General features: G+C 39.4%; 1 protein-coding gene across 2 annotated transcripts in view; it reads left to right on the forward strand.

The window, feature by feature from the left end:
* The window catches only part of GALNT15 (polypeptide N-acetylgalactosaminyltransferase 15), a 29604-nt gene extending 25587 nt beyond the window's left edge, over nt 1–4017 (forward strand). For both annotated transcript variants that reach the window (XM_064413660.1, XM_064413671.1), the window contains exon 11: nt 214–4017. In XM_064413660.1, coding sequence (XP_064269730.1) covers nt 214–360 — 147 coding nt within the window. In that variant the 3' untranslated portion in view covers nt 361–4017. The remainder of the gene's footprint in view (nt 1–213) is intronic.
* The last annotated feature ends 11394 nt before the right edge of the window (nt 4018–15411 follow it).

The raw sequence follows: 15411 nt of genomic DNA on the forward strand, positions 1-15411 counted from the left end.
TTAGGCTCAAAAGGAACTACGAATATTCACCATGCTCTGGGCAGAAAGCTAAATCCAGTCATTATGTTCGAAGCATTGCTTAAAAAATATTTGAACAACCAGTTATGACTGGTGATATATTGTATATAAATTTTCTGAAACATGGCCTAGCTTTTACTGGAAATCCCTTACTTTTCATTTGTTCTTTCTTTCCCTTCTTCTCTCATCTTGTAGAATGGAATGATTGTCCATGTCCTTTCTGGCAAATGCATAGAGGCAGCAAAGAGTGAAGGTGAGAAGGACTTGTTTCTGAGCGTGTGCAACAAGAACGCAAATCAGGTGTGGGAGTTTGAGCGTTCCCGTGGGCTACGTCAGAGGTGACTGACAGGTCTCTGCAGAGGTCGTCTCCAAAGTTTAACATTACTTCTGCTTGGGATTTAAGATGCATTTCCTGCAAGGACAAGAAGGATGCTTGTGTTTGCTGTAGCATGCAGGGAAATCAGGAATGTCTCTTGTTTAAAAGCCTGGCTCCCGGTTAATCCAGCTCTAGCTAAAACTTCTATTTATTCTGTGAAGCAGGGAATAGAGAGATTGTGAGAATCAATAAATTCTCAACTCTGCTGTTGCAGAAGACACTTAAGTTTGCCCTTTGATGGAAACATGGAAAATTGGCTGCCAGACAGCTTGTCTTCAGTGTATGCTGTGACTTCTGAGGATACAGGAAAAAAAGTGAGATTTTTGAAACTGTAAGAGGAAGCCAGCTAAACCAGGACAGGAGTTTAGCCTTGTTTTACAGTGCCCTCGACTCATATAAAACAAACTAGGTTTTGTATGTATAAAAGTAATAGATGTTTCCACATATAATGGCAAAAATTTTGTTTTCCAATTAACCTGAGCCAAATTTCTACTCTCTGTGAGATTACACAGAGCATAAATTAACACTTAATTAGACAGTAATTGCTTTAATTGACTTGGACTACTAATGGTCCTCAGTGTTTGGCACATCCTTCCTTAAATCCTTGTCCACAGTCTAATTTGGATGGGAGAATGAGACTGAAATATTAACAACATTTTTGTTGTTGTTTTAATTATATTTAAGGACAACTCCTCAGGAAACTTTTGTGGTAGTAAGGAGGGTAACATCTTCTCTGCTTATTTGGGAATAGAAAGAATCAGCAGCATCCATTTGCTCTTGTAAAGCCATGGGATGAGCTTACTATTATTATTATTATTATTACTATTATTATTATTATTACAGTGACAGAAGTGCTAGCTAAAAACAGCAAGTGAAGGGAAACAGCCAGTTTTAACCTAGGAAGAAAATACTGGTTTGCTTCCATTGGCTTGCAGCCTGAGTTAAGTCTTTCAAGCTGTCAGTTTTAGCCAAGAAGATTGTGTAGATTCTTGCTGTTGTGGGTCTTCAAGATGATCCTGAAAAGACCAAATTTTCTAAAGAAGCTTCTTCTGTAGAGCCTGCATTGCTGCTGACCTGCTGTCTTTCAAAGGAGTGAATGAGAGATGAGGTTAAATAACAAGAATGGTCTCATACAGTATGAACTTAGCCAAGCAAACTTCCACTTCAGTATCTCATTAGGGTACTTTCCTTTTTGAAGATAAAGTCAATGATGACACTTCCCAAAACCGTGCTAAGAGAGAAGAACAAAGATTTGAGTCTTCCCACATCAACATCTGATTTATAGTATAAACCAATCATAATCCTATGTACATATTAAAGGGGAAGGGCATCATTAATGAAAGTCATTTATTGACTTGGTTTTGAATTATTTTCAAGAGAGAGAAAATTGTGAGGGATTTTTAAATATACAGCACATTGTTTAAACTTCAGTGAAAGGAAGGAGTAACAGATTATTCTGCTTAGAGCCTTCCAGTCACCTGCTCTCAGTAAATCATAATAAATTGGTATCAAGCATATAAAATTGTTTATAACAGAGGACACGAAGAGTATTCTCTATTGTGTTGACCAAACATCTCCCAGTGTCAAATTCTCTGTCTACTTTGAGTGCTAAAGATTCCACACTGTGTTCAGGCATCACTCCACTCATCTTGATTACCACTTATGCTTTCTTTGATAGCATCAGAATCTATTACTATTTCTGCTATGTCATTTAAAATTTCCTGTGACATTCTGGAAAATGCTTTAATTTTCAGCTAAAGATGATGATAGCAAATTCTTCCAGAACACAAGTGATACCTGACCATTGCCCAAATCTAGGGTGAGAAAAATTTTTAATTGCATAAAAGCTGAGTAAAATGCTGTTTTACTGACATGTGATGCCTTTATTTTAAATTATGAGTATGCCAGGTTTTTAAATTATGTATTATTTATTATATTTTGGATACTACACTGGGAATATAATTCCTTCAGAATCTAGGTAAATGTTAAAAAAATGTGTATGCAAATATGGTAATTGACCACAAGTGATATTTATAACAAAAAAGGATGAAAAGATTTTTGGTTTAGAGAGGAAATGTTTGGAATTTCAGAGACATGGGCATCTTCATTTATACTACTTTTTAACATAGTGATAAAAACATAGAAAATAAGGTTTGCTGTAGATATATGTACCATAGAAAAATATGTTACCTAATACCTCTTCAAAAAATAAAATGAAAATCTGTGGTGCAGTACCATTTAGAAAATAATTGTTGATGCACTTGTTTCACTTAGTAACAGAGTAAATGTGTATTTGGTTTCCAAGGCAACTAAATTCCAGAGCATGGGCCAGAAGGGGACATGGATTGTGGAGCACATTTCCCCCTAATATAAACATAACTTAGTACACACAAATTAAAAAAACCAAAGGGAAAGCATCTATCCCTGCTTTTCCTCTTTTCCTTCCTATATGGCTTTTAAATGGAATGGTTGGTTGTACCAACACTGTTTCCTCATTGTGATCATTTAGACTTTGCCCCTGTGGTTACATCCATCAGCTAAACTCTTCTCCTCATGGAACTGGGATCAACAAAGAGAGGTGGCTAAGCATGCTGGTATGTTTTCCTCATTTTTACCCACCTTTCATGCAATACTAGCACTCAATGATTCTTTGAGCACCACAAAACATAGAATTACTTTCAGTTATCTATTTAAACATGGTCAACATTTCAGGTTCCCATGACAGGAGACATGTAAGGACAAAATGCTTCATGCAAGAATGAAGCAGTTTAAACTTTTAAAGCTTCCAGAGCAAAGCCTCAGGCAAGAGCAAAGGAATTCCAGAATAACACAAATAAATACCTTATAATGTAACTCCACCTGTTTCTTTGAATTTCGCAATCCAGGCACAGTGCTTTGAGCCAAACCCACCCATGAAGCTGAGCTAAAAGGTCAGATTCAAGAACAGGTCACCTTTTGGCTGACAGCACTTACTAAATAACCTAGTTCATTCCTCTCCCAGCTCATGGAAAATGGAAGAAAATAAAGACTTGAAATACTATTCAGAGTACTTTTAAGTGAGCCCCAGTGGATGCAGTTGGTGTTGGCCTTAGGCTGGTTTGTCCTGTTAGATGAGGTGCCACCACTGGAACAGAGAAACAATGGCAGCATTCTTCTCCATGTGTTAACCTGAAGTCTAAACTGGGACAGAAGGTTTACCAACCTCATGCTAAATCCTGTAGCACAGAAATGTTGAGGGTATTTCTCAGTGCCGGTGTAAGTGCTTCCAGGTCCTGCCTTGAAGATGTTCACTGAGCTGTATTACTGTCTGCTGATTGAAATGCAATAGCTTCCATTTCTGATATCCCCAGGAAAGAATGGAGCTATGTTCAGGCATCCTAGACAAGAACAGTAACAGCCTAGGTTTCCATTACAGCTGGAAGGTGACATGCGAGTGAGAGCTTTCAGGTTCTGACTTTGTATCTCATTTTATCTCAAGCAGTTTGATTCAAACTGCAAACATATTGGAAGAGAGTAAAAAAGGCATGTTTTGCTAATAGGTAACACGTTTTTAAGCTCATGTTTTTAAGCTATGCAAACTGCACGTGTCTGCCCTGAATAAAGTGTATCAGTGCACAGAGAAACATATTTTTATTTCCTTCATTGTGTAATGATTTGTTAATTCCTTGTTTTCCTCACGCTGCAGCAGAGCTGGACTTCAAAAAAACCCAGTCAGAAAGCATCCAGTGGCAATACCCTCATTCAGCCATCACCTGACAGTCTTACAGAAATGTACAGGAGGACTTGCCCCTGTCAGCATCTTAGAGGGGGTTTGATTTTGCAGAGCTTTGCTGCAATTTCCATGGTTTCATTGGAAAGGTCTGAATAAGAACTCCAAGCACAGAGTTCCTGGAAAGCGTGAACTCCGGCACACCCTTCAGGCAGTTCTCAGCTGCTTATTCCCCAGGTGCTTTGGAAGGACATTTTGGATAAACAATCTGGCTACGTGACTTGAGATAGCAGCCATAGTGGTTTTGCTATCTTTCTAGCTGCTAATTTATTTTTTTTTTTGTGGGGGGGGGGATGATTATACTTTAGACACATGGAACAGGATGCACCTCTGTTAACTGGGGCCACCTGAACAGTAGTCACAGCTAAGAAAATTGCCTAAGTTTCTTCTACTGGTGAGCAGAGTACATTTCTAGAGGTAATCAATGGCAAGTATTTAACCAATATGAGTAAATCACTATCTAGAAATGCTTGCTTTCTCTACTGATTAGAGAGGGTTTCTTGATAATTAGATGTCATGTATAAATTTTTAACTAGAATTAAGTGGAAGGAAAATAATCCCAAAGGGTACCCAGGCTAAAATCCCTTCCAGAAGCCCAACCCCAGTGCCCAGCTCTTCCAAGGTTCCCCCAAGATCTGACTTTAGGCACAGAGACGACAGCCAAGAACAAACTTGCTACCATCTGCAGTTTCCCCAAATGAGTCAAATCCAACAGCACACTTTTCCAAGACAGCTTTGTTCACAGACTGAGAGACCCCATTGTGGAGGATGCTGTGTTAAAGTGTGATCTGGTCCCGAAGGAATAAGAACTTAAAATTTTCAAAAGTCTCTATATTATTTTGAATATTTTGAATATTTTGAATATTTTGAAGTTGTTAACTCTAAGATTAATAAGAAATCTTCTATATCTTTCTGCTGAGTAGGCTGGAAGGCTGCAGCAGAATTTTCAAAACACAGAACAGATACAAGTTTGTTTGCAAGGTTCTTTTTAGCATGAACCTAAGTTACAGACAGACCAGCCTGAGGGCTGAATGCATTACTCAGTTTCTAAGTAGCTGCACAATGACCTTCCTTAGAGTCTGTGACCTTTAGTAATACTATCATTATATTTATTTACACCAATGGTAATTTTGTGTTAAAAATTGAGAATAAAGTGAAAGTCATTAACTTTTTGAAAATTTGCATATTATAAAAATACTATATATTTTTTTAAATATCTAATCTATTTTGTGCAATTACTCAAAAGATTGCTGCTGCATTTATTAGTCCCTCAGTCTTACAGAATGATAACAAATAATCTAATAATGTCACATTGTTATAGGCATAAATGAGCTTTAAAGGATTACATCCCTTAATACTGTATTTTTCATGGTATTTTTATTCACTTCTTATTATGCTATTAGGTGAAAACTGTTTTTTTTTTTACAGTCTCTTTTTTATCACTTAATGTAATAAGTACACAAAAAATTTAATTGCAGCTCCGAAAGAAAATCAACAGGTACTTTGATGTATCAGGAGTTCAAGATGGACAACATCAGATATTTATACCTGAGTACAAGCCCTTCGGAGGCTGCTTCTGTCAATCACCCTTTATACATCTAGTTTGGATTACTGAACAAACCAGAAGCGGTCAAAAGCTACAGCCAAATCAAAATGTTGGATGCAAACATGTCCTACAGAGACAACAGGTCATTGCATTAGTGTCATCTTTTTTTGCTTTCCCTCTTATTAGCACACACTCTGCCTGTTTAGAAATCAAGAGCCAAGCAGTAAACAGAGTTTAATAATCAAAGTATTTCAAGCGGGGAGACTCATAGAATTCATCATGTCCATTAAAAAGTCAACCTTGCAGTAAATTTCACATTGGACATGTTGTCTTGTAAACCATTATCTTACCTAGTTTGTATGTGTGTCATACTTATCAAAAACTTATAATCTGTGATGCCAAGAGCTGCCTTCACTTACAAATCAGTCAACAAGCCACAGAGCCTGAAGACCACTTAGTCTGATGCTCCCTGAGCCCCATGCAGTCCAGATGACGGATCCCTGGCTGCCACAGCAAGCTACTGGACAGTGGCAAGAGCCACTTCTTGAGGGCAGTTTGCTGTTGATTCCTTTGCCTGCAGAAGCAAAGGAAGCATTCATTTCCTAGTGCAGCAACCTGTGGTCAGTCTGTGGTGTCTGCACAGATTCGCACACGCACAAGCCCAGGAACAGAGCCTGGTGCTGACGCTAAGGAAATAACTTTGAGTTGTGTGGTTTCGGCTCCAGCTCCTGCTCTTGGAACAACCTTCTGTGTGCAGCCCGTGACAGAACTCTTAAGATTCTCTGGTGCCAAGAACAACTCTTAAATCAGCAACAAGAGGAAAGGCTGAAACAAAATAGGTCTTGACACTGGAAAAGAACTCGATAAGCAAAATAAGAACAATGAGACCATAATTTGCTAATTGCAAGAAGATGTCTGTCTTTTCTATAAAATATACAATTTTGGCAGTTTCATTCAAGATTAGATGTAACATGATGCTCAGACTTGGCAGATAGTGGTGATTCCATTTTGAGGAGTTTCCAAGGTTTCTGAATTTGCTTTCAGGGAGACCCACCATTTCCTTTGCTCTCTGGAACAGAGCTGGGATGCTCACACAGGCAGCGATGAGGGAGGTCCCCAGGCCAGGCTGCCCATGCCAAGGTCCTGGGCTCTACTTCCTTGTCGCCCATTGTAAGAAACAACCTTTTCCTCTGGGCTATCTTGCTTTCAATATGCTGGCAAATTTCGATGAAAAATTGTTTTCCTGGATTTTTACTGCTAGCTCTTGTGAATGTGTCTACAACAATTACATGCCAGCAAAAACTGCAAAGTCAGCAAAATGAGGAAAATCAGTATCTGATTTTTAACAGAGAGAAAGAATAAAGCAGCAAATGGGAAGAGGAGAATTTAATTTCAGTTTCCAAGTACCTCCATCCATTTCTTTCTATGGCACTGGAGGACTGCAGAACAACCCAGCTGGGCTACTACAATAAGAGAAGCCTCAGGTTTATGGTGCAACTACTGGCTCCTAATGACATGTCTGACAGGGAAAGGCTTTTTTATATTTTCATGTGTGGAACTGAACATATTTGCTTCCTAGAGTGGGAGCAGTGAAAATGAGAATGAGGATGGCTCATGAAATCACTATCAACCTCAGCAGCAAATTGAACCAGGTACATAAAATGAACAATTGACAGTCTCTGATTGGAGTTCAAAGTAGGCCACTTCGTTTACCAGCAGATGTTGCTGTGTTTAGTAACAATTAATTACAGAGATGGTTTTGAAGTTTGTAATGCTTTTTTTTTAAAAAAAACCTAAACCTTTTTCTCAAACCTAGGCCTCTGTAACAGTGTCAGATTTCATGCGGTTCATGCTGATGTTGTGTTGATTTAAATGAAGTCACAGGTATTAGCAGAAAAATGTCCATTTTCAAACATCCTTCATTTTTACTTTGAATTAGAAACGGTGCTAGAGTGAAAAGCATGAAAACATTAATCAAAAGGCAAGAAGCCTTAAAAAAGGAGATGTAGATGTCTATAAACATGATGTGCTATCTAAAAGACTACAGATTCTAAAGTGACCTCATGAATTTGAGAAACTTGGTGATTTTTGAGTACACTGGGTTTAAAGACAACATGCCAAGGTAGAGAAATGTGACTTCTAATCTTTTGTATCCACTTCTAATGCCTTTCCTTCAGTTTGCTTAACATTAACACTAAAACATGCTGTCCCCCACACTGAGGGTTTCAGGCACCAGACACTCAGGTCCAGCTTGTGAAAATGTTCTAGTCCCAAATTAATAGGTATGTTTTGTCTCCATTCTTGATTGGTTTTAGGACCTCTAGTGGCAGAAAAAAGGGCATTTGTAGAGGTTATCTGGAAAGCTCTTAACATGAAAGCAAGTATGGCCAGTATGGTCATGAACTCCAGCCAGTAAGAAATGGATGTGAAAATGCCATTTAATTAAAATTCTGGATTTTCTCCAGAAAGAATTATCTCATCTTTTTTCTTGTCATATACAGCATACTGCAGAAAGAATTAACTCAAACAGACTTCTCCACTTGTGAAGGGAATTATGCTTTTGTGCTAACCAAGGACCGTCATGGTACACTGATTTAAAAAAAAAAGCGCTCCACTTCCTCCCCTCCAGCACCCCAAAAAACATCCTGCTATTCTTCTGTGCAAAAGTGTCCAAATCCAGGGCTCCTATTGCCTAACTCAATGAAAGACTGAAGTCTGCTAGGAAAATGTCCAAGACATAAAATACATTCAAGCTACTGGTGACTGTTATTTCATGCCTGTCAGTAATCTTTTTAGCAAACAGCTACTCTCAATTATTGATATTTCATTATGGGGTTCCAAGGTGACTCTGGATGACAGGTAAAACCACAAATTTTCTGCTGCTCGGTAGGAAGACCGATAAACATTGGAAATGTATGGCACACTATGAAAATCTGTCTCTCCAGGTAACTCCCATTTTGACAAGAAAAAAATGTTGCATTTTGCCTGCCCTTTGCCAGATCATTGCAGCTGTGCCAATACAGTTAAAACCCCTCACCTTTGTGGATCTAGGATTTGTCACTCTAAACAGAAGAGAATATTAAGCTGCAAAAAGGGCAAGAACAATTTATACCTGCTCCTACACCAGGTCTCATCAATGCAACTCTATTATTAAAAATGTTTAAAACAAACCTGCAAAACAAATAGCAAAATTAGTAAACCCCCTACATGTGGAAAAAGTCTACAGCCATCAAGAACACAGGAGAGCCATATCCTTTTTTTTTTTCTTGGTTCTGGCAATAAAAAGACAGTCCTAATGGAGAGCACAGGAGAACAAGTATCAGCAGAACTGACAAGATGGAGGAGGTATATCTCAGACAGTGAGAATGTGCAGGTGGTCATTTGTTCTACTGAGACCAAGACTTCTCTTTTTCTGGCTGGACGTGCCGGAGAGATGCACAAATCTGTAACTGAGGTTTTGTCCGTGCCATATTTAAGAGACTCATCTCATTTACTATGGACAGTCTTGGAAATGTCATTTCTTGGCAGTCACGAGCAATGAATTGCAATATGCTGCATCTGGAGGAAAATATGGGAAAGAATCTGCACGGTAAAGATTTGGGAAGTGCAAGAATGAACAAAAGTAAACAGTATTTCATATTGATAAAAGACATTTGAGAAGTTTAAAATAAGACAGTCACTTCAGTAAGAAAGTAGACTAATAAAAGTGAGTAGTTTCAGATTTTCTGAAAAGGATATTTCAGGTTTGGATGTAGCTCCTCATCTCACCAAGGTGTTTTGCTCCCAAGTTAGTGCTGGGCAACTGCTCAGAAACATCAAGAACATGTGTAACACAGCAGGGGAGTGTTCAGGTGCATCCAGTGGTGGGAATCACAGCCTGACCTTATGACACAAGATCACCTTATGGTGACAGAGGCTAATTCTAATCAGGTATCTTACATCTGAAGAGTATTGTAATAGAGATGGTATAGCTGCTGAAATAAAATGAATAGAAAGAATTCAATTGTAACGTAAAGCATAAAAGAAAAGATAGAATAAGATTCATTATGCACTGAATAACATCCCCTGAAAAATCTGGAGGAACCAAAACTACTCAAGGTTGGTGTCAAGTGCCACCCCGAGTGGCAAGATAGTGCAGGGTGAGAAATACTGTAAGCCTTTATATTGACTTCTTCAGAACAAAATTAATCATTTAATAAATGCTGAAATGCTTCAATTGACACTCTGGGACCAAACTGATTTTTATTAATAAAAAATTGCTGCTTCCCCTCTCTCCTACCTATTTTTTAGTTCTGCAAGAGATAAAAAAATTTAAAAAATGGGAACTGTATCTGACCAAGAGCCATCATAAAATGTGTCTTGAGGCATTTCAAATATGGCTCTGGTGAGGACAATGTCATGCTCCTAGAAATCATGGTTTTGTCTGTGCTTCTGCCTCTCCCTGAGCCATTAACAGCCTCAGATGTGAACGACACTGAAATGCACTTGCTCAGTCCGGTTTTTTTGGCTGACACAGTGAAGCAGCATTCAAACTGAGGCTGAAACATTTATGAGAGAGAGTCATAGAAGGGCAGAAAACCCAGAAATGCATTATTTACTGCACATGTTCTTTATTCTCTCTTCATGGGTAATTCATTTGAATTCTGCTCTTCTTTTGGGTGAAGTGGATCTGAAGTAACATCCCTGAAGCAGCCTGTGTTACTCCAGATTTACACAGCTGTGCTGGATGGCAGGATCTGCCTCGGAGCATTTTATATTAGCTGTGTCTCAGAGGCTGCTCTATGCCTAGGGCTCAGAATATTCCCAGCCAGCTTAATTTTCACAAGTTGCCCTTGCAAGGCAAGCTGCAAATGTATTTACAGATCTAGCACAATAATTTCTTGCTCCTCAGGTTGGTTGACCTGTCAGAAATTAATCTGTTCCTTCAGACTTCTATTTTTGCAGGTGCCTCTGCTATAAAGCCTCAGCCGTACAAAAATTAACTAGACAAAATGTGCAGACGCTTTATTTGGCATGGAAAGAACCCAAGGACACAGCCCTGCTACGGTTGCAAAAATCAAAAAGAATATAGGGAACTTGGCCTTCCTCAGTGGAAACTCGACATTTGGGTGGCCCCGCTGCAGCCTGTGTGGGGCTGGCAGTCGTTGTCTCTGAATGAAGAGGCTGACTTAACCTGGATCTCTATCAAATCCTCCCTCTGTGAGACCGTGCATTTGGCAGAGGTACTGACAGAAATCCTCTGGCCGAGAAAGCACAATCAAATCCTGTTAGGCACAATGTCTGGAGAAGGGGATCCATTAGTTTAAAGCACTGAGAAAGTTTAGCTGTGGTTGTTTGGCATTTACTCTGCTTGCTGATTTAGTTGAATTCTCCTTCAGTTACAAAAATCTCACACCTGAAAAAAAATATCAAGGGGGAAAAGAAAAAAGGATCTGCAAGAATCAGAGTGTTTTTTAGGGGGCAGATTAAATGCTTCCAGTATGCATCTTCTATACGTCATCCCCCACATGTGTATGCACGAGAGATAACCAAGCAGTTCTAAATACTGAGATACTTGTGAAGCTTTCCGAGAAAAAAAATCTGAGGTTGGTGTGTGAACAAACACTTGGGTGGGAAGAAAATCCTTCCTCTTGTAAGTAGAAGGAAGTGGGCCCTGAATCATTGCATCCCCCTCAGGCTGCCCCACTAGCCTTGGTTCAGTGTTCACAGAGGAAATCCACATGGGAAAAGCTTAGGTATTAGCTCTCTCTGCTGCTCACCCTTACTTCCACAGCAATACCCACCTCTAGGTTGCTAAGCCATTTGTGGTGAAGATGTAGGGCCACAGAAGCATATTTTGATGCCCAAGGCATGGTGCCAGTTTGGTGTGCCATCACCTGCACTCTTCTGGGCCTTGTGTCAAGGGATATTAAAAATAAAACCTTCATTCCAGTTCAAAGCAGAGCTTGAACTTTATGAACCAGCCCTGGCAGGAACCATGTTTTTCTGCTTGCCATGTCCTTTTCACAGTCCTGTGAGGGATTGCATTTGCCTGTCACTGTCCCACGGTGCACCATCCCCAGGTTTGGGAATTTTGATGTTTGTCTCAAGAAATGTATTAAGTTCCCAACTCTGCAGCTTTTACTTGCCCAAGGAAAGCTCACAGGCTCTGACCTCAGGCTGTTTGCAAAGCCTGTCAAAACCCATTTGTCTAGGAGATTGCAGCAGCAAATATCACAGTTAAGGCTAAAAGGCAATTCTATGCCAAGCTCATTCTAGGTCACTAACTTCCTAAGGGTATTCTTCCAAGAAATAGCTTCATCTTGAGTAGTTCTGCAAGACGAGAGAGACTGTGAATTATAGTTAACCCCTTAATCACAAGAAAAGCAAGAATCCTCCAGTCTATCACATTTAGCATTCAACATTTATTCAGGCTAAGACTTCCCCCCTTAGGGTCAATACTAGGAAATAAAGTTACAAGGAAACAGTAGATTTGAATGAAAGAAAATATTCTTTGTCCTTTCAAAAAGCACACTATATCTTGGGCAGTATCCCCACTTCTTTGAGGAAAGTAAATACAGTGTATTCAAAACAAAAAGAAATCTCACCTTGGAAAACTACATCAACTCAAATAAAAGGCTTGACTGTCCAGAAAACTCAGATACCTCTCAGGAAAGCCACTGTGGCAAAGACAAGGAAATACAAGAGGCACACAGATGCAGCTTTGAAGGAAGAGATGAAGTCATGTAAGAAGTGCAATACGGCTAAATAAAATGAACATGCAAGGGAAGTAACACATCACAAAATTAAACAAATAAAGCCAGCTAAATGATGGCAGGAGTGAAGATAAACCAGTCTTGGACAGTCCTACCAAAGTGCAGAGAGCTTGCACACCTTCATCAGCTGCTGTTAGGAGGTTGTGGGAGGGACGAGCAAAAAAACTACCTAAATCCATGGTACCTTAGATCACCTCGTCTTCTAAAAACCACCTAAGCTATGAGAAAGAGACAGGAGGAGAAAGACAAGGTTATTTCAAGGCTTAAATTCTAAAAAGTTATTTCCTTAGTTAAACATAAGTTCTAAGATAATGTCAGCCCAGTGCTCACCAAGTCTCAAAAAACAACATCATATTAGGAATTTTTGGAAAATAGAGAGCAGACAGAGAATAAATATCACTATGCAAATGTATGCATAATACATCTATTAACAGAATTGTGCACAGTTCTTATTTCCCTTTCAAAAATGGTGCAGAAAAGTAAGAAAAAAAAATCTTAAGAGTAGGCTAGAGAGCTGAAAGCAGAAAACTGTCTCTTCCTATCCAAAAAATGTCTTTTAAATGAGCCCCAGTGCAATGGGTTCAAAAGAAACACAGAGATGTGTCTCTTCATGAGGCACATGTAACTTGGGCACTTCCTTTCCATGGGATGCAAGGGATTTTGTGATGTGGATTCAAAAAGTGATTAGAGAAATTCACAGATATATATATTGTTCATGGTATTTAACAACAATGCATCAGTCTCAAGAAGTCCATGACTTTCAAATTGTGTGGGAGGGCTGTAGGGAAGTATCCCCAAATGCTTGCCCTGGTCATGGACTCTTCAGTAGCTGCTGGGCAGTGCTGGAGATGGGATGGGACCAAGAAGACCCTTGGTCTGCCCTGGGACAGTCCTGCTATGATGCACTGGCATATTTTGCTGCCACAGCTCAGCTCAGCCTCCAGGACAGGATCTTTCCTTACTGGCTCTGAAATGTCCCTCCTGCGTAGTTCTGCAAGAAAGGGACTGTGAGACCAACAGGTGTTTTGTCTGGATTTCTGCCTCTGGACTGTTTACATACCTAAGTTCAAAATCTGGTTCTAAGGGATATATGCCAGAATCCATCAATGCACTAGGGGCCACAGAAGCCTCTGTATAATATAAAAGTCAAATGTGTTCTACCCTAATAAGTGAAAAAGTAGGGGCTTATGTTTTATCTACTTTTTTTGGTAATGTATGAACAATACATTTTGTAATTGAATGAACAATAACCTTAAAACCCAACACAGCCTACAAAATCAGTTCTAATCCATTATAGTGATAAAAATGATAAATTTATGCTGCAGTCTTGCTATTGTCTAAAACCAAATACCTTAAGATGGTATTGCATTGCATATGTACACAATTTTCATGGAAAGAATCAGCAACAGACCTACTAACAGAGGTATGCAGAAATAAAAACTGTTAATATATTTTTTGAGATATTTGGAAAATTAAAAAAAAACAACCCTGCTTGAAAATAGTATTTTTTTTCTAGGCAGTATGAAATAGTCATTGTTACTAAAAGTATACCAGAAATTTGTATTTTGTGTAAACACCACAGGACTACAGACATAAAGATCATGCTAAGAAGTGGTGTAGCTATTTAGTGTTCCTGTGGATGGAAATCTTTTACTTGAAGTACTGAACGTGTCAAAATGTTGTCCTCTGATTTGTCCAGAAGGACAACTGAGACCAAAATAAAACCATTTGCCATGGAGCAAGAAAAGGCCTGAACAGGTCATGGAAGAAGTGACTTATTGCCAGCTCCTGTTGATTTTGCCCTTAGTCTTGATAGCTGGATCTTTCCCTAAAGGAAGAGCTTCAGCATTCAAACAACAAGATATGGACTTCTGTTTTGACATAAAAATAAAAAATGACCACCCCTGGATGGGGCAGCTCTGCTCTGACCTTTGCACAATACACCGTGCCTTCAGAGCGAGCGTCTCTTGGCTGGCTGCTCTCACTGACAGCGTCAACGGCACGGCACTGACTTTCCACATTACAGGAAACCTGTGCTGCACTGGGAAGCTGCCAAGAATTTTGGAGAGGTGACCTGGTGTGCAAACAGCTCAAAATGGTGACAGCAAGGGGTGGGAAGGAGTGATGATGGGTCATTTAAGGTGGGAAGGTCAGTCAACCCTTTTGGTTGGTCCCTTTTGGTCCGCTTCCTCCCTGACCACAGGTGACGCTGTGACAGCTGCTTTCCCTCCTGGCACAGCCTCTGTCACTTGCTGCCTCTGTCACTCAACAGGTTTGACCTGTTTCAGGACTGATGAGCCCAGCATCTTCACAGGATCCTCCCTGTCTCCTCCATGCCACAGAGAGACATTAAGAAATTAGCATTTAAAGTTACCATGAAGTAGAATCAAAGCAATCCACACAGAACTGCTCGGAGAAAATCCATGGCAAGCTTTAATTACTGCACCAAATACCTTGATAAACCCTATTTTAAAAACCATTTCAAGAAGTTTTCAGTGTAACAAATACTTATCCCTACAGTTAGCATGATCTGAGTGTTAAATTGGAATAGAAAAGGTGGAGATGGAACATGCAGAAACTGCTTGTCTTCATGACAATAAATAGTTGTCATTTCACTAATTAACATGAAATTTTGCCAGTTTATTTGAAATTAATCAGTATCTGCTTCTTGATAGAAAGACTTGGTAATCTATGTAATGATCTTTAATTCTGTCGCTCTACAAGGAACACCTGTTTGGTTTGTTTTTTTTGACGGATGCTGAGAATCATAATTAAAAACTGTGATGGAGGGAAGATATGTCAAGGTACTTAGAAAGGGGACACTAGGACTTCCCTCATATACGGACAATGAAACAAGTGGAACAGCAAAATTAGTGGCCTAATGACCTCAGCTCTTGGTGGCTGTGTCACAGACTTCTAGAGCAACTATTCAAAACTAATCATGTAC

Source organism: Passer domesticus, chromosome 1, assembly GCF_036417665.1.
Source record: "Passer domesticus isolate bPasDom1 chromosome 1, bPasDom1.hap1, whole genome shotgun sequence".
NCBI lineage: Eukaryota > Metazoa > Chordata > Aves > Passeriformes > Passeridae > Passer > Passer domesticus.